Below are 18,145 nucleotides of genomic sequence, written 5' to 3'. Positions count from 1 at the left end.
TTGGGCAGAACCCTGTAATGACATGGTGGCAAATGGATCCCGTGGGAGAAAATTCACTTAAGGGGTTCAATACAGAGGCTCAACCCAGATTTTCAATTAGACTTTTACTTAGTAATGTATTACAGGTCAGATTCCAAAAAGTCTGTGAGAATTTTCCATTATGAAACACACTTTATTCTGCCCTCTTCTTTCACCCCAGCACCTCAGCCAATCATAGTCATTGGAAAATGTTGCCCAGCCCAATTTGTACTTGCAGAGGCCTCTTTGCATCTTATCTTGAGCTCTTTTTCACTCTAACTTTCAACTAGGCCCCTCCAAAATTGGTTCTTAATTATTTTGTGGTTAGGCCATAATCCTGCGCATGTGAAGCTGGCTTCACTAAACATAGATCTCAACTTCAATTCCTCTAATAATTGTTCCTTCTTGGGTCAGGGAAGGGGAACCTGTGCCCTTCTTAATGTTGCTGGAGCCTGACTCCCATCTTCCTTGACGATTGGCCATGCTTGCAGGGGTTGCTGGGACTTGTAGTTCAATATCATCTGCAGGGCCATAGGCTCACATCTCTGTCAAGGATAAATTCCCAACTCCAGGCCTAGTCCTGTTCCTGACATTGCTACTGTGGAGCTCCAAATTCCATAACTGTCCAGGGAGCAGCTAACATGAAAAAGAACAATTTTATAGCTGGCTGGTCATGTGAGACGGGTAACCTGTTGCTGGATTACAGAACTCATCAGTCTCAGCCAGTACAGCCAATGGTGGTCAGGGATAATGCAGGTTGTTGCCCAGCAACATTGGAGGGCACCGCGTTGGATATACCTGATATGAAGAGTCTGACTTCTCAGGAATGGGACGTTTTCAGGTCTGGGCCTCTATTTGGAGATGTTGCCTGCTCAGCTCCTGTGTGTAATCCTGGAGGACGGCAGGCTCCTCTTTTTCCCACGAGGGCTAATCAAGCTCTGGGTTGATCCTGACTGGAAAATGGTGGGATGTGATAGTTCTCTGAGGTCAGTGCTGCCCTGCCCAGGGATAGTTGCATCTGTCATATAAGCAAAAACTATTAGAAGGCACCCTGATCTGGAGGTGGGGTGGGGATTGCAAACCTCTCCAAAACAGGCAAATGACCTGTCATCTGGACCCATGTACCCACAGGATTCAGCTTCAGATTGTTGGCTGCCATCCAGCCCATCACCTTGTCCAGACGCCCCGTCAGGACTTGAATGGCCTTCCTGATTCAGATGTTACAGGGAGATGGTGCTGGATGTCATCAGCATTTGGATGATACCTCACTCCAAAACCCCTAATGACCACATCCAGTGGCTTCATATAGGTGTTAAAGAGCATCATGCATAATTAAACTATGGAAATTACTCCCACAAGAGGCAATCATAGTCACTGACTCAGGTGGCTTTGAAAGATGAAAATAAGGCTATCAATGGCTACTAGCGACAGGGGCTCTGCTCTGCCCTCACAGATGGAGGCAGCAGTGCTTCTGAAAGCCAATTGCTGAAAACAGCAGGAGGGGAGAAGGCTCTTGTGCTCAGGTCTTAGAATCATAGAACTGTAGAGTTGGAAGGGACCTCGTGGATCATCTAGTCCAACTCCTTGCAATGCAGGAATATGCAGCTATCTCATACGGGGATTGAACCTGCAACCTTGGCATTATCAGCACCACACACCAACTGAGCTACCCAGACTAGCCTTGCTTGCTGTTCTCCGACTGGGGCATCTGGGTAGTTTATATGAGAACAAGAGGCTGGGCTAGATGAACCACAGTGGCCTGATCCAACAGACTCTTATGTTATGATACTTTGAACAAAGTCTATATCAGTTTCAGGTTTCTGTATCGTCTGAATATATTTCAGCCATTTTGGGGGTACTTCATGAGTCCCCCAATTCAGATAGGGATGAGAACGTTATTTCATCACCACACCACCAAGCTTTTCCAGGAATCAGGGCACAACTGTCTTCTGTGTGTGCATGAGAGACAACAAGGTCTCTATTCACCCAACTGTGTTCCTCATTACACAAAGGCCTTTCCTTTGTGAGAGCACCAATCTTCTCACGTTGACTCCCACCCAAGGGACAAGGATAGGTTTGTGCTGTTAGTTGGTTCCCCACCCCTAGGCTAGAGCTCATGTAACCTTTTTCAGTCAGAAAAAAAATGTTCCACCCCTCTGGCAGTTTTATTTAGGGGGGGAGTGAGATCCCCCTCCCCAGTAGCACTTAAATATCCTATTTTGAGAAGGCCTGCTTAGAACAGCACACAGTATTCCTGAAGCGGACACATTGCCAGGTTACATAACAGTAGGTCAGATTATTCCTGCTTCATTGTCAAGACCCTGCAAACATCAGAGTTCCCACAGGGCCAGAAGTAAATGTGGTCAATGGGAGGTTGGGGCAGCATCGTATTTTGGAAGGGCAAGGCATGCCTATGTAGCTACTCTGACTGAGGACTGACATGGATGTGAGGGTTTTTATAAAGCCTGGTGTGTCCCTATTGGCTTCAAGATGACAGCTCTTTGGCCACTGAGAAGATGTCTTCTCACTCTTTTTGCTGATGGGTACCAATCACAATGAAAGTCAGCCACTGAGGATGGGCTCCTGGGGTCCCTCTGGAGAAAGTACATGGAAAGAACATTGAGGGCTGCAACGGTGGACAAGGAAGAAGTGTTGCTGTGGATATCATGAAGGGACTCTGCACTTTTGAATTTGCCACTAGACTACTGTGGTGTCCTATAGGGCACATCTAATGCCCTTGGTTTTCTGAGAGACCAGAATTCTGATAGGTGGAGGATGTGATGATGACTGGTTGTAGAAGACCTAGTTTTGAGAGACCCCACACACCCTTCAGTACCGTACATAAAGCTACCACTTTGCACCAGCATCACAAGACCCTGTTTTGGTCTCCATGAGTTACCAGAGGTAGGACCTGACATCTTTTGGAAGTTCTTGCCGCCCCCCTCTGGTTCATTTCATGTAACACATTAACTGGGCTTTCACTTTGCCAAATGTAAGGTGTAAGGAATGGGTTGTCCATCCACAAGGTGCTTCAGTGCTGTTGGCTGGTGAGTGTGCGTCTTTGCTGTTTCATTCAGGATTCACATCCTAGCAGGAGATGGATCCGTGGGGTTGCTAGGCAACTGCATCTCCCACTGACGTAGTGGTGTTGCCTGGTGCCACACATCAGCAGCCCCAAGCAGTGAAAGGATATTTCATTTTGCTCAGCAAGACCCCGCAGAGGACAGCTTTTATGAAGTGGCTTTGAACGAAGGGAAGTCATTCAGCAGCTCCAGAACAGAAAGTTCTCTGGAGTAAGTAATGTGATTCACTGCCTCCTCTAAAATCCAAACCAGTTTCCAACAGTGCTGCCTTCACCTTCTCAGGGGCAGAGCATCTGCTTTGCATGCAAATGGTCTGAGGTTCAATGCCTGGCAACCCCAGGTTAGGACTGGGAAAGAAAACCCTCTCAAAGATACTGGAGAGCTGCTGCCAGTCAGTGTAGACAATACTGAGCTGGAATGGCCAAATAGTATAAGGCAGCTTCCTATGCTCCATGTCTGCTTCCTCAGGGTCACAGTTCAAGCTTGAGGAGGACTCTTTACAGTAGATGTTGCACAGTTGGGGTTGTCCTCAGTCACCTTTCTAAGGTATCCTCATTGTTAAACCGTTTCTACTCTAGGCAACACTTCACTGTCGTCGTCATCATCATCATCATCATTTTTATTTATACCCCGCCTTCCCCAGCCAAGGCCGGGCTCAGGACGGCTAACAAGCAATAATAAAAATAAGTTGAATGATTACAACTTAAAAACAAAATTAAAATACAACATTAAAATATTGAAACATTAAAATATTAAAATGTAGCCTCATCGCAGGAGGAGAAAGGAAAAGAAAAAAGAAAGAGAGGAAGGGAATCAAATTGGCTCCAAGCCAAAGGCCAGGCGGAACAACTCTGTCTTACAGGCCCTGCAGAAAGAAATCAGATCCTGCAGGGCCCTGGTCTCATGAGGCAGAGAGTTCCACCAGGCCGGAGCCAGAGTTGAAAAGGCCCTGGCTCTGGTTGAAGCTAATCTCACTTCCTTAGGGCCCGGGACCACTAGGGTGTTGCTATTTATGGACCTTGAGGCTCTCCGTGGGGCATACCGGAAGAGGTGGTCCCGTAGGTACGAGGGTCCTAGGCCGTGAAGGGCTTTAAAGGTCAAAAGCAGCACCTTAAATCTGACCCTGTACTCCACTGGGAGCCAGTGCAGCTGGAAAAGCACTGGGTGAATATGCTCCCATGGCAGAGACCCTGCGAAGAGCCTCACTGCAGCATTCTGCACCCGCTGGAGTTTCTGGAACAGCTTGAAGGGCAGCCCCGCGTAGAGCGAATTACAGTAGTCAAGCCTGGAGGTGACCGTCGCATGGATCACTGTGGCCAGGTTAGGGCGGGAAAGGTAAGGGACCAACTGCTTGATGCGGCGAAGGTGGAAAAATGTCGCCTTGGCTGTTGCTGTAACCTGCGCCTCCATGGAAAGGGAGGTGTCAAGGATTACACCCAAACTCTTAATGGAAGGCAATGGCACTAATTGGGCCCCTGCAAGAGAAGGGAGTTGGTCCCTCATCCCCATGCCATCCTGACCCAGCCATAGGACCTCTGTCTTTGAAGGATTTAGTTTCAATCGGCTCCCACGAAACCATCCAGCCACAGCTTCCAAGCATCTGGTAAGTGTGTTCGGGGCCGAGTCGGTGTGGCCATCCATCAGCAGATAGAGCTGACTGTCATCAGCATATTGGTGACAGCCCAGCCCAAAGCTCCGGATAATCTGGGCAAGGGGGCGCATAAAGATGTTATAAAGCATCGGGGAGAGGATTGCGCCCTGCGGCACTCCACACACAAAGTAGTGGCGGGATGACATTTCCCTCCCTGGTGCCACCCTTTGTCCCCGACCAGAGATAAAAGAGCACAGTCAGTTACGGGCTATGCCCTGTATCCCCACGTCTGCAAGGCGGTGGTCCAGGAGATCATGATCGACCATGTCAAAGGTTACTGACAAATCTAAAAGGATCAGCAGTCCTGACCTGCCTCGATCCAGTTGTCTACGAGATCATCTGTTAGGGCAACCAGAGCCGTCTCGGTCCCAAATCCAGGTCGGAAACCGGACTGAAATGGATCTAAAGCCGATGTTTCCTCCAGAAACCTACCAAGCTGTTCAGCAACCGCTCTCTCAATTACCTTTCCCAAATATGGAAGATTTGAAACTGGGCGGTAATTGGATAGGTCTAAGGGATCTAGTGAAGTTTTCTTTAAGAGTGGACACACCACTGCTTCCTTCAGTTCCCCTGGGAATGTCCCTGTGCCAAGGGACAAATTGATAATTTCAACCAGGGGGGTCCGCGCGACATCTGGACACTCCCTAATCAGCCAAGACGGGCACGGATCAAGGAGGCAGGTGGTGGGCCTATCAACTTGGAGGAATCTATCCACATCAGCAGGGAGTATCTGATCGAAATGGTCCAACACTGGACCTGAAGTCAGTCGAGGGGCCTCCAGTTCAGTCACTGTATCTAAATTGGCAGGGATGTTACGGTGGAGCAACAGGACTTTCTCCGCAAAAAAGCTCATGAATGCCTCACAGCTGTGGGTCGAATTTGTGCTTAAATTTGGTTGTCCTCCTAAGGACGTTATTGACCTAATTATTCTAAAAAGTTATGCCGGGCGAGAGCTAGCGGATGCAATGGAAGCTGCAAAGTAAGATTTCTTAGCAGCTTTCATAGCCATCTCATAGGTTTTCATAAGCGTCCTATAAGATGTTCTTGAGGCTCTGTCACGAGTCCGTCTCCATACTCGCTCTAGCCGTCTGAGATCCCGCTTCATTTTCTGGAGCTCCTCAGTAAACCAAGGGGCCCGGTTTCGACGGGGTCGCAGAGGGCGCTTAGGCACGATCTCATCAATGGCTGCCAAGAGCCGGTTATTCCAGTCCTCAACAAGGTCATCTAATGAGTCGCCAGGAGGAGCAGGGTCCCACAAGGCTTGACGGAATCTATCAGGATCCATCAGTTTTCGCGGGCGAGCCCAAATAGACTCGCCACCCGAGCAGGAAGTCAATCTTGGCTTTCAGAGCGTAGTGATCAGACCATGGCACTTCCACAGGGGGGAACATGATCACATCTATAATGTAATTAATAATAAATTAAATGTGTATACCACCCTTCATCTGAAAATAAGAAGGCGGTTCACAACAGTTTTGGAGAAAAGCATAGAAGGAACCTCTGCCTTTTATGGCCAATGGGGTTACACACGCTCACAAATTTACCCTGGGTAAACATCTGCAAATCTGCAAAGTGTGCTGATGTTTCTTGGTATCTAAATGAAATTTGCTAGAGAGGCACATTTGCAGATGAGGGGCAGGGAGTGCCTGAGATGTCCTTCACCAGAGTTCCCATGCCTGGAAGTTTTAAGAAGAAAATCTGGACAGTGCGCAGAGTGGGGTGACCAAGGGGAGCAAGGGTCTGGAAACCAAGCCTCATGAAGAATGCTTGAGGGAGCTGGACATGTTTAGCTTGGCGAAGAGAACGCTGAGATGTGAGATGATAGTCATCTTCAAATAGCATAAGGGCTGTCACATGGAAGATGGAGCAAGCTAGTTTTCTGCTGCTCCGGAGAACCTCAGGTTAAGAACAGTTTCAGGTTAAGAATGGACCTCCAGAACGAATTAAGTTCTTAACCTGAGGTACCACTGTATAAGCTAGACAAGCTATAGCTTAGGGCCCCAATCTCTTTGGGGCCCCCAAAAAATTTAAAGGAAAAAACCACCTGGATGTACATTTCCAAAATATAAGATAAAAAACAAATAAAATAAAACCTCATACGGCAACAGTGGCAAATGGCTTTAGATACCAATTAGGTTCATAAATGACCATATAGCAGGCACGTCCAACAGGTAGACTGTGATCTACCGGTAGATCACTGGACATCTGTGGTAGATCGCTGGCTCCCCCAAAAGAAGTTCAACAACTTCGGCTCCCGAAGTCTGTTGGGAGTTGGACACCCCTGCCATATAGTATATATTCAACACACACAAAAGCGACAATTTGTTGTTGACAAAGGACAGCTGGACATATAAAGGGCCCCATTACCTTCAGTAGCTTAGGGCCTCATCAAACCTAAATCCAGGCCTGCTCTTAGGGGTCCCTTCCAACCAGTGGCGTAGCGTGGGGGGTGCAGGGGGGGCCGGCCGCAACGGGCGCAACATCTGGGGGTTAGGGTTAGGGGGCGCAAATCCACGGGTTAGGGGGTGCAAATCCACGGGTTAGGAGGCGCAAATTACTTGCCTTGCCCCGGGTGCTGACAACCCACGCTGCGCCACTGCTTCCAACTCTGTAATTCTATGACTCTGTGATAATAATAATGGTAAAGTTCATGACACATTAGAGAGTAACTTCCCACCTATTTAGTCTATATACCAGTGAATAACCTGGTATTATAAAGTCTTCAGAATTTTCTCTTTCCAATGAAATGAACCCAGTGATACTCCGCCCACTGTTCTGTATGTTATTTTCACTAATGTGTGTATTTTAATGAACACTGCACTTAACACATGCGATTTTCCATGTATCACATGACTGGAGAGCTGCATTGCAAAATTTGGAATTTCGAAGATTAGCTGCATTTCAGTTTGCATATTGTTTTGCAAAGTACAAGATAAATTTGTCTCCTTAATACAAAGTGAACTGAATTCCTTACCTCTGCATCCCTAGAGTGGGGTGGGTGGGGTGGCCGGGCGGCTGGCTATTTCCAGTTATGCCTGCTTTTGAACTTCCTAAAGCATCAAACATTCGGCTTTTGGAATGTGAGCTGGATGGACTTTGGGGTCTGATCCAAGAGGGCAATCCTTCTGTGTTTACAGAGGGGATGTCCCGCGGCTGCATCCAGAATAGGCAAGATTGTGTGCCTTGGCCCTTTGCTTTGTCTGCCGCTGACTCAGCACACAGAGTTTGGAAGCCACAAGACTGCATAAGAAATGGGGATTGGATTGTGAAGAATGCAGAGTCAGCAAACATCTCCGTGTCAACACCCAGGTGCCAAAAAAGACAGGTGACATTCTAGCACAGCAGCCCACTATCTCTCTCTCTCTCTTTCTGGCCTTGAGCCAGGAGTCACGAGTCATGGACCTTCTGTTAACAAGGGGGTTACCAAATTCTGCTCCTGAACCTGCTTCTGTGTCTTTAAACCCACAGCCAGACATGCAGAAAATAAAGTTTTCTTCAGCACTTCCCCCTTCTAACCCAGGAAGAGCATCACTTGCTAATTGCTCACCTGCCTGGCTTCTGTCAGAAGAGTGCCCCCCAAAGTTGGCAGTACTACAGTTCTTATATAATACCTTCTGTCAGCTTGTTGTCCAAAGTACAGAATCACTGAATTGTAGAGTTGGAAGGGACCCAAGGGGCCATTTGTCAAACCCCCTGAAATGCAACAATCCCATCTGAAAAATCCCTGACAGGTAGCTATCCAACCTCTGTTTTAAAACCTCCAACAAAGGAGAGCCCATCACCTCCCGAGGGAGACTGTTCCATTGCGGAACATCTCTTGCCATCAGACAGTTCTTCCCAATGTTTAGTTGAAACCTTCTTTCTTGTCATTTGAATCCATCGGTTTGGGTCCTAACCTCTGGAGCAGCAGAAAACAAGCTTGCCTTCAGATATTTGAAGATGGCTCTCATATCACCTCTCAATCTTGTCTTCTCCAATCTAAACATACCCAACTCCCTCAACTGTTCCTCATAAGGCTTGGTTTCCTTAGGAACTACGGAGGTCTTTGTTGGGGCCTTTCAATCCCTGGGGAAGGCTGCCTTTTTAAAACCCTCCTCACTCCATAACCCAATTTAGAGAGGAAATTGTGAATGAGTGAAGAGGGAGTATGCAGAGCAGTCCCTTTGAGAGTTAGACACACCTCAGTTATTCCCGGCTCCTCCCACCCCAAACAAGTGGCTGTGATTTATAATCTGGGGTGGCTCTCTAGGAGAGGCACACATAGTTTTGTGTGCTGAGTGGCACTATTCCATCTGTGGCAGATTCCCTGTGGTGGGGTGAGTGAGGGTTTTCTAAATTTTACAGAAGGTGAAGGAGATAAATTGCAAAGGGGTTTTTTTAAAGAGGAGATTAAGATCCAGGAAGACAAGGAAAGAAGAGTTGAGGCTGTGTTTTAAAGTGGATAAATGCAATGTGGAAAAAATAATTTGAATAGGACTGCATGTATATGTTTAACCTGTATGAAAGTGCAATAGTAATTCTGGGGCTTTTGCTTTTCACTAGGGCAGCTGGGAGCGTTGTGAACCCTCATTGACTGGGCATCTCCAGTTCCTCATTTAAACCTAGCCCTATACATAAATGCCAGCAGGGCTGCTATGCATTATGCAGTAGGTGGAACTAGAAACTTGACAGCTGTGGCTTTCGTATCATAAAGGTGGTGAATGATAGCCACTAAGGGGAATGACCTGGGAAGCCTCAGATTCAAGTTTTCCCCAGTTTCCACAAAATGCATTAACAAAGAGCAGTAAAGGGAGCCTCTCTTAATCAACTTATTTGCCTTCTGTTCTAGCTGGTGGGTGGGTTGTATTTAAATCCAGCAAATTGTGGGGTGGGAGAAAGATGCTTTTCACAGTAGCTATCATCTGCTTGTAGCCAGCTTTGATTCTGGAAATGGAATATTTTGTTTCTTTGCTCCTTATTTTATGCTCATGACACCCCAACAAACATGGGCATAGCCAGGATTTTTGTTGTGGGGGGCCGGCTTTTGTTAGGAGGACAGAACCTCAGATTAGGCTAAACTAGGTTAATCTGGCTGCCCATCTATTACTGAGCCAGGTTTAAAGTCCTTGTATTAAATTACCAAGCCTTGAAGAACTTAGGTCTAGGGTATACCTCACGGACAACTTGAACCCTTATATCCCGGCTCAGCTGTTGAGATCCTCTGCAGAAGCATTGTTAGCTATTCCCTCAGCTGGTGAGACTCATTTGAGAAGAACAAAGAGCCAAGCCTTTAGTTTGATTGGCCCAGTCCTGTGGAACTCCCTGCCTCTGGACATTCAGTAGACATCTTCTGTGCCAACTTTTAAATACCTGCTGAAAACTTTTCTGTTCCGTCAGACTTATGCAAGGAATTGAAAACACATCTTTCCACTATAGCTTGCTGATTTCTCATTCTAATTGTTTATAATGGTTTTTATTGTGTGGTTTTATGTGCTACTGTATATGAAATAGTGGTATTTAAATATTTTTAGAAATAAACAAATAATTCAGCATTTTCACCGCTACACCACACTGACTCTTCAGGACATGCCCACCTTTTATCCTCCTAACAACCCTGAGAGGTAGGTTAGGCTGAGAGATAGGGACTGGCTCATGGGCATCTCAGTGAGTCTCATGACTGATCCTGAATCTCCCAGGTCCTGACACCATGCTGCATGAGCTGGCTTGTACAGAAGCCCCCAAATACTTGGCAAAAAAAAAGCAAACCCAGAAAAGTTGTGGATTGTGGCTATTCTTTTGTTCTGTCTGCAACTGGTACCCCCATTGGTTCTTCTTCCCCTCCTCCAAATAAATCCCAGGCTGCACACAGAGGAAATTGAAAATGCAGTCCAGGCTGGTTGTCCAAAGCAGGAACTGTGGAGGTCTTTGTTTGGCCTTCTCAATCATTTATGCTGATGCCAGGCATGATGGTGCCAACGAGGCTACCTACACAATGTGCCAAGTCCACTGAGGGGTAAAAAAACAACTTTTAATTGGACAAATGATGGTAGAAACAGCCACATGGATCTCTAAAGCAGAGCCGGACACCTTTCAGCTCTTGGGCTGCAAACGGCCTGCAGTCTGATTTCACCCTGATTTCTTTCAGATGTCTTTTAAGAACTTTATTGTTCAAACTGGCCTTTGGAACAGAGGCCGCATCATCATACTGCTTTGAACAGCCATGGCTTCTCCCAAAGCATGCTGGGAAGTGTAATTTGTTAAGGGTGCTGAGAGACATTAGGAGACCCCATTTCTCCTCACAGGACTGAAGTTCCCAGAGTAGTTTTATCAACCAATCCCTCTTCCCAAAGAATCCTGGGAAATGTAGCTCTTTGAGGGGGAATTTGGGAGGATTTCTTAACAACCTATCATTGGCAACCTATAGTACCCAGGATTCTTTGAGGGAAAGCCATGCCTGTGGTTTTGGGGAAAGTGCACGGCACAGGTGTGACCTGGGTGTCTAAAACAAGGGAGGACTCATGGTCTAATTTCTGGAGTGGGGAATTCTCACAGCTGTATGTGACCTCCAAGTCTTTATGGCCTCTGGGGCTTTCTCTAGGCTACACCACCTCCTCCTCTGCCACCCAAAGACCTCCCCATGTCTCTTTCCCCACCAGCCCTGCCCCCCACCCTCCTTGAGTCTCTTTCCCTGGATGGGATGTGTCCTGGAACTCTGACCATGCCTCTTCCTTGTCTGGATGGAGGCTAGAGAAATGGATGTGACAGAGAGTGTCTATGGAAACTAGCCTACTATCCAAATATAAAATTTGCATTTCTTGCTCCACCCACTTTTGTCCCTGGCCCCTGGGAGGTTGCACAGAAGGGAATGTGGCCCTCAGGCAGGAAAAAGGGTTTCGAATCCCTGGGATAAAAATTTCAGTGAAATAGGGATGTGCCCAAGGCCAATGGTTGCCAAGAAGAGTATTCCTCAGCCACTGAATTCCCTGGGGCTTTCAAGTTCCTCCTGAAATTTAGTAATGATGGAGAGAGCATTCTGCAGCTGCGGAGCCACCACTGAAAAGACCACTGTTGTTGTTGTGCGGGGGGGGGGGGAGACTGAAGAATCTTTGTCCCAGCCTCTGTCTGGTTCCCAGTGTGAGGAACCGTTTCTGTTTCTACTGATAGAGGCAATGTCTCAGAGCAAAGGCGTCGTGGTCCTTGCCTACAGCGGGGGGTTGGACACCTCGTGCATCCTGGTCTGGCTGAAGGAACAAGGCTACAAGGTCATCGCCTACTTGGTAAGTTGACAAGGTGGAGTTCAAGCAGGATCCAGGAGAGGAAGAGCTATAGGTGTAGTAGTAGTAGTAGTAGTAGTAATAGTAATAATAATAATAGTAATAATAATAATAGTAATAATAATAATAATAATAAATAAATAAATAAATAATTTATTTATACCCTGCCCATCTGGCTGGGTTTCCCCAGCCACTCTGGGCAGCTTCCAAATGAATATTAAAAACAATACAGCGTCAGACATTAAAAACTTCCCTAAACAGGGCCGCCTTCAGTTGTCTTTTAAAAGTAAGATAGTTGCTTATTGCCTTGACATCTGCTGGGAGGGTGTTCCACAGTGTGGGTGCCACTACCAAGAAGGCCCTCTGCCTGGTTGCCTGTAACATGGTTTCTCGCAGCGAGGGAACTGCCAGAAGACCCTCAGAGCTGGACCTCAGTGTCCGGGCAGAACGATGGGGGTGGAAATGCTCCTTCAGGTATACTCAGCATCTTGTTCTCACCAGGGCCTCTCAGATGCCTGTGGGAAACCAGTAAGCACAGTAGCGTAGCTAGCCAGCGGGGGCAGTCCACACCAGGTGGGAGTGGCATAGGGTGGCATGGGGGTCTTTAGAGTAGCACAGATGTTTGTAGTGCAGCACGGTAGATGCTATTCATCTGGAGGTGGGATTCTGGGCAGCAGGGGAGCTTGAAGGTGGCTTGGTGGTAACCAGGCATTTCAGACTCTGCAGGGGGGCAGAGCCACTTCCCATGCCTGAAATCAGCAGCTATGGAACTCTGGTGGCTGCCCAAAAAAGCTCAACAACTTTGGTCTTCCCCAGGTGCCAGTGGGGGTTGCTACGCTGCTGAGCAAGCAGGACCCGAGCATAAGAGCAGCTCTCCCCTCCTGTGGTTTCCAGCAACTGATATTGTGGCCAGCTTTATCCTCTTCCATGAACTTGTCTAATCCTATTTTAAAGCCATCTAGGTTAGCAGCCATCCAGGCCTCCTGTAGAAGCAAGTTCCATAGTTTGCACTGCAAAAAGGACATATTTTTAAGCATCCTGAATCTTCCAACATGCAGCTTTGTTGGAGATCCATGAGCTCTAGCGTTATGAGAGAGGGGGAAATGTTTTTTCTTCTTCTATCCACTTTATCTAAACAAAGAAGTCCCAAACATTGCAAGCCTTCCTCACAGGGGAACATTTTGGTTGCTCTTTTCTGAACATTTTCCAACTCTGCAGTTTCCTCCTATTTTGCAGTAAGACTTGGTTAAATCTTGGGTCAGTTCTGGCTGAAATTATGGGTTAGCCACAGTTCAGCAAAGAATCTGATCTATGTGTGTCTTCCATTTCCCCACCCCTTTTACCCCAAAACAAATATTAATATATGGCACGGTGTCTACTCTTCCAGGCCAACATTGGACAAGAGGATGATTTTGAGAAGGCAAGAAAGAAAGCACTTTCCTTGGGAGCTGAAAAGGTGATTCCTAAGCCCCCCCCCCCCACATGCTAACAGTCAATCAAATGGGTTGCAAATCCAGAGAGCTGTCAGACTGGCCTAATTTGCAGGGTTAGTTTGTCAGGTTGATGGGAGAGAATGTTATGCATGCATTATTAACAGGTCAGAAGCATTGCAAGTGGATTGTTCTTGGAATTATGTGGAAAGCTGCCTCTACAGCTGTGTATATGAAATGATGGCGTGGGAGGAAGTTGCCTACAATGGCAGCACAGAAATACTCTCAAAGTATAAATCTTCCTATAGACATAAAATATAAGACTGTCATCATGCTGCAGTTCACATGGCTGCCAATAGGTGGCCATGCCAATTGCAGCTTGACAACAGGAGCCTCTCAGTGCTGTCCGCAGCCTGGGCAGTGCCACCTCCCATGCCTGGTGCCTGACTGCCTGGACTTCTGAATTACTGGGCGAGGGAGGAAGGCTACACTGGGCTGGGGGCCTCTCCCTGGGCTGCACTCACTTGGCTCCAGCCTCCCTCCCTCCCTCCTTCTGTCGAACTTCCAGTTGGGTGTTGGGCAGTGCCCCCCTCCCCAATATTTTATTCAAGTTAGTGCCACTGAAGGGGACCACTGGAAAACTGTTGCCCAAGCTGAAGCCAGGCAAAGTCAGCCCCAGGCTGACTTCACCCTGTTCTAGCAAGAGGTTGCATGGTGGGGTGGTGGTGGTGGGGTGATCTGATGCCATTTTTTGGTTTTCAGGCAGCAGAATGTCTTGGGCTGGCCCTGCACCACAGCTTGCACTTGGGATCACTAAGCACAGCCTAGTTGTGCATTAACTCCCAAGATATACTTACTAGGCACTTTGTAACTTTTGTAAAATACAGCCTTGTATTACAGTTTTAAAACTGTATTTCTATAGCTGTTGTGTGGATTGCAAACTTTCTGAAGTGGGGAGGGCGGGCACCTGGATCAGGGTGTCAGATGAGGAATGTAATTTTTGGGGCAGGCTTTACTTGCCCCCATCACCCCTTGGCAGGGTTCTGAGTTCAAAATGTGCCTCCCTCCAGCTTCTGATAAATAACTGGGAACAATCCCATCCCTTCTCCTCCTCTCCATCGGTCTCAGGTTTACGTTGAAGATATCAGCAGAGAGTTTGTGGAGGAATTCATCTGGCCGGCAGTCCAAGCCAATGCGATTTATGAGGACAGATACCTCCTGGGCACCTCACTGGCCAGGCCCTGCATTGCCCGTAAGCAGATGGAAATAGCGCAGAAAGAAGGTGCCCAGTATGTTGCCCATGGAGCTACAGGCAAGGTAAGCATTTGACGACTGGTGCTCATTGAGACTGGCGGAAGCCCAGCAGTAGGTGGCGCCAGAGCCAGCTGATTCCAGTTATGTCCCCATCTTTCCTCTGCTGAGTTCTACAAGGACAACACTGAGACTTAAGGAAGTCAAGGAAGCTCTCAGGCAGTGCCACTCCCTGGATTGGTTGTAGGCAGGTGGGAGCTGGCTGAGCGCAGACTGGAAGATTCAGGACAGATTAAAGAAGGACTTCTTCATGCAGTGCATCAGTGCTTTTATTCAACCAGAGTGTGCTGGAGTGCAGTTCCAGCACCTCTCAGGTGAGCGCCATTGCGGGCTGGCGTTCTCCTGCACTTCTTGCCTTTTTACAGTCATACCTCATGTTACATTTGCTTCATGTTACATTTTTTCAGGTTGTGTCCCATGGTGACCCAGAAGTACCGGAAAGGGTTACTTCCGGATTTCGCCGCTCACGCATGCACAGACGCGCAAAATGACGTCATGCGCATGTGCAGACGTGCCGCTGCGGGCTGCATTCCTTTCAGGTTGCGAACGGGCCTCTGGAACGGATCCCGTTTGCAACCAGAGGTACCACTGTATGTACTTCTGAGAAGCCCAAAGCGAACATTTAAGGTCAATACGGAAACAGGCCGGTATGTGTCAGTCTACACATTTTTTTAGATCTATGACTCCACCTAGCTCCTAGCCATGACTGGTCAAGCTATGGGGCAGGGCCAATTCGTATTTCATTCTCTTCAATCATTATCCCGTGTAGTGGCAGCAGGCTGTAAGCTTTGCAGCCAGGCCTCTACTGTTGCACAGGTGTGTGTTTCTGCAAAGGCCTTTCCGAGCTGCCCTAGTCATCCACCTGAATCTGAGAGAATGAGGGAGGTGTATTTATTTGACCTGCACCAGAACCAGGGGTGACCCCCAAACCAGCTAGGGAGACAGCTTGCCTTATTTTTTAGCACCTCCACGGGCGGTGAATGTGGCTGTGGTCAAACCAGCATCTGTTCACGGTTGCACTGAGTCGCCCAGCGACTTACTGTAACAATTTTATGTTTTTCTTGAACAAGAGCACTACAGTGCATGATTAAACTATGGAACTCACAACCGCAGGAAGCAGTGAAGGCTGGTAACTTGGATGGCTTTAGAAGAGGATAAGGCAAATCTATAGAGGAGAGAGATATCAATGGTTACTAACCATGATGGCGTTGCTCTGCCTCCACAGTTTCTAGGAGACACAGGAGAGTTGAGAACCCTTGCCTACAGGTCCTGCTAGTGGGTTTGTTGCAGGCATCAAGTTGGCCACTGTGACAAAAGGAGGCATGGGTGTTTGGCCTGATCCAGCACGCTCTTCTTACCTTCCTATTGGCTGAGATTGGGGGCAGTGCCCCATTTGCTCTTTCAATGGCCTCAACTGCTTAGCCTGAGAGTTGCTTGGAGACCACCTCATAGAGCTACAGTTCCCACCAGCCCAAACTAACTACAGTTCCTAGGATATGTGGGAAGCCATGCCTATTCAAAGGGACGCGGGTGGCGCTGTGGGTTAAAGCCTCAGTGCCTAGGACTTGCCGATCGAAAGGTCGGCGGTCCGAATCCCCACGGCGAGGTGCGCTCCCATTGTTCGGTCCCAGCGCCTGCCAACCTAGCAGTTCGAAAGCACTCCCGGGTGCAAGTAGATAAATAGGGGCCGCTTACTAGCAGGAAGGTAAACAGCGTTTCCGTGTGCGGCTCTGACTTGCCAGAGCAGCGATGTCACGCTGGCCACGTGACCCGGAAGTGTCTCCGGACAGCGCTGGCCCCCGGCCTCTTTGAGTGAGATGGGCGCACAACCCTAGAGTCTGTCAAGACTGGCCCGTACGGGCAGGGGTACCTTTACCTTTATGCCTATTCAAAGGGCTTGAGGGTGCTTTAAAGGTATGAAGTAGATGTGACCCAAGATTCTAGAGCTCATAGAATAAAGCACTGAATTAAATAGGAACATAAATCTGCCTTATACGGAGCCAGACAGCTGATACATCTAGCTCAGCATTGTCTGCACTGACTGGCAGTGGCTTTCCAGAGTTTTACTAGCTCCTATCTAGAGATGTCAGGGACTGAACCTGGGAACTTCTACATGTCAAACAGGTGCTCTGCCATAGACAGCCCATAATTTAGGACTGGGGTTTCATGGAAGAGCAACCTATTCAACCCTTAGGCTGTGTACACACCAGACATTTAAAGTACACCTCCCAATCATGTGAGCTGTGATTTGTTAAGGTTACTGGGAAATATAGCTCTGTGAGGCATAAACTATGGACCCCAGGGCTCTTGGGCTGCTGGGAAATTTGCTTTAAAAGTGTTTTAAATGTGTATGCAGTCCTATTGAATCAAAAGATAGCCTTTTAAAATGGCACTGCACAAACATGAGAACTAGAAGCTTGTTTTAAAAACAAAACTAGATCTGGAATTCTCACGAAACCCATCCCAAGTTGGGGTAGGGGCGGGAGGAAGACAATGTAGCCTTTTCGGACTATGCCCTTTGGGGTTGTTCAAGAAGACTGGATGCCATGCATTTGCAAATCTGGACAGCCTGTTTTCTTTTCCGGTTAAAAATTAAGCTGCTTTCCAGCAGAGGGGAGAGTCCATCTGTTGCCCTGGAGTTGCTGGCTGGCTGGCTCCTCTATTTAACCATGGAAGCATGCTAAGCCTAAGCAACCACTTGAGGAGCCCCAAGATTTCTGGGGCACCTGCTCTGCAATGCGGAGATCTTCAGGGGGAACAGTTTGCACAGTATTACAGACAAGAAGTCCTAGCCCATCAAACCCCAGTCACTGTTTCTCCAAATGCCCAGAGAAATGAATGTGTCTTCTGATGAAGCTGGAATGATGGCAGTGGTGCACACAGCTCAGCTGAAAGGAAATGCCACAATCGGGTGGGAGCAGAGGGCGTGGGAACCTGAGGCTTCTGGATATTAATGGACTACAACTCCCATCATCCCTGGCCATTGGCCATGCTGACTGGTGGTTGATGGGAGTTGGTGCCCAATCAGGGATTGTAGCCCAACAAGATGTTATAGTCCAACAAGTTCTGGAGAACCACACAGTCTCTATTTGTGGACTAGATGATCCTTTAATCCCAGGACATAAAAACGTAAGAGCTTTCTGGGTCAGGCCAAAGGGGGTCCATCTAGTCCAGCATTCTGTTCTCACACTGGCTGACCGGATGTGTGTGGGAAACACAACCACAAAACATTCAACCACAAAAGCAAACTCCCATCCTGTGGCTTCCAGCAACCCGGGATTCTCCAGCTGTCGTTCCTGCCTTGCAAGGGGCTGGACTAAATGATCCTTAGGTCTCTTTCAACCCTACAATTCTTTGATTCTACCATATCTGTTTTATAATTTTAAATTATAAAACAGG

The 18,145-nt window shown here is 47.8% G+C and overlaps 1 protein-coding gene across 1 annotated transcript in view; it reads left to right on the top strand.

The window, feature by feature from the left end:
- The first annotated feature begins 8,975 nt into the window (after nt 1–8,975).
- Nucleotides 8,976–18,145, top strand: part of ASS1 (argininosuccinate synthase 1) — a 76,590-nt gene continuing 67,420 nt past the window's right edge. Inside the window, exons 1-4 of the mRNA XM_083423887.1 lie at nt 8,976–9,068; nt 11,896–12,008; nt 13,393–13,461; nt 14,564–14,752. Of these exons, the coding sequence (XP_083280013.1) occupies nt 11,901–12,008; nt 13,393–13,461; nt 14,564–14,752 (366 nt within the window). The 5' untranslated portion in view covers nt 8,976–9,068; nt 11,896–11,900. The remainder of the gene's footprint in view (nt 9,069–11,895; nt 12,009–13,392; nt 13,462–14,563; nt 14,753–18,145) is intronic.

The sequence above is a fragment of the Podarcis tiliguerta genome (genome assembly GCF_965153285.1).
Source record: "Podarcis tiliguerta genome assembly, chromosome: Z".
In the NCBI taxonomy this organism is placed as follows: domain Eukaryota; kingdom Metazoa; phylum Chordata; class Lepidosauria; order Squamata; family Lacertidae; genus Podarcis; species Podarcis tiliguerta.
Note: the sequence above shows the minus strand (reverse complement) of the source record. Positions and strands in the feature narration are given on the sequence as shown.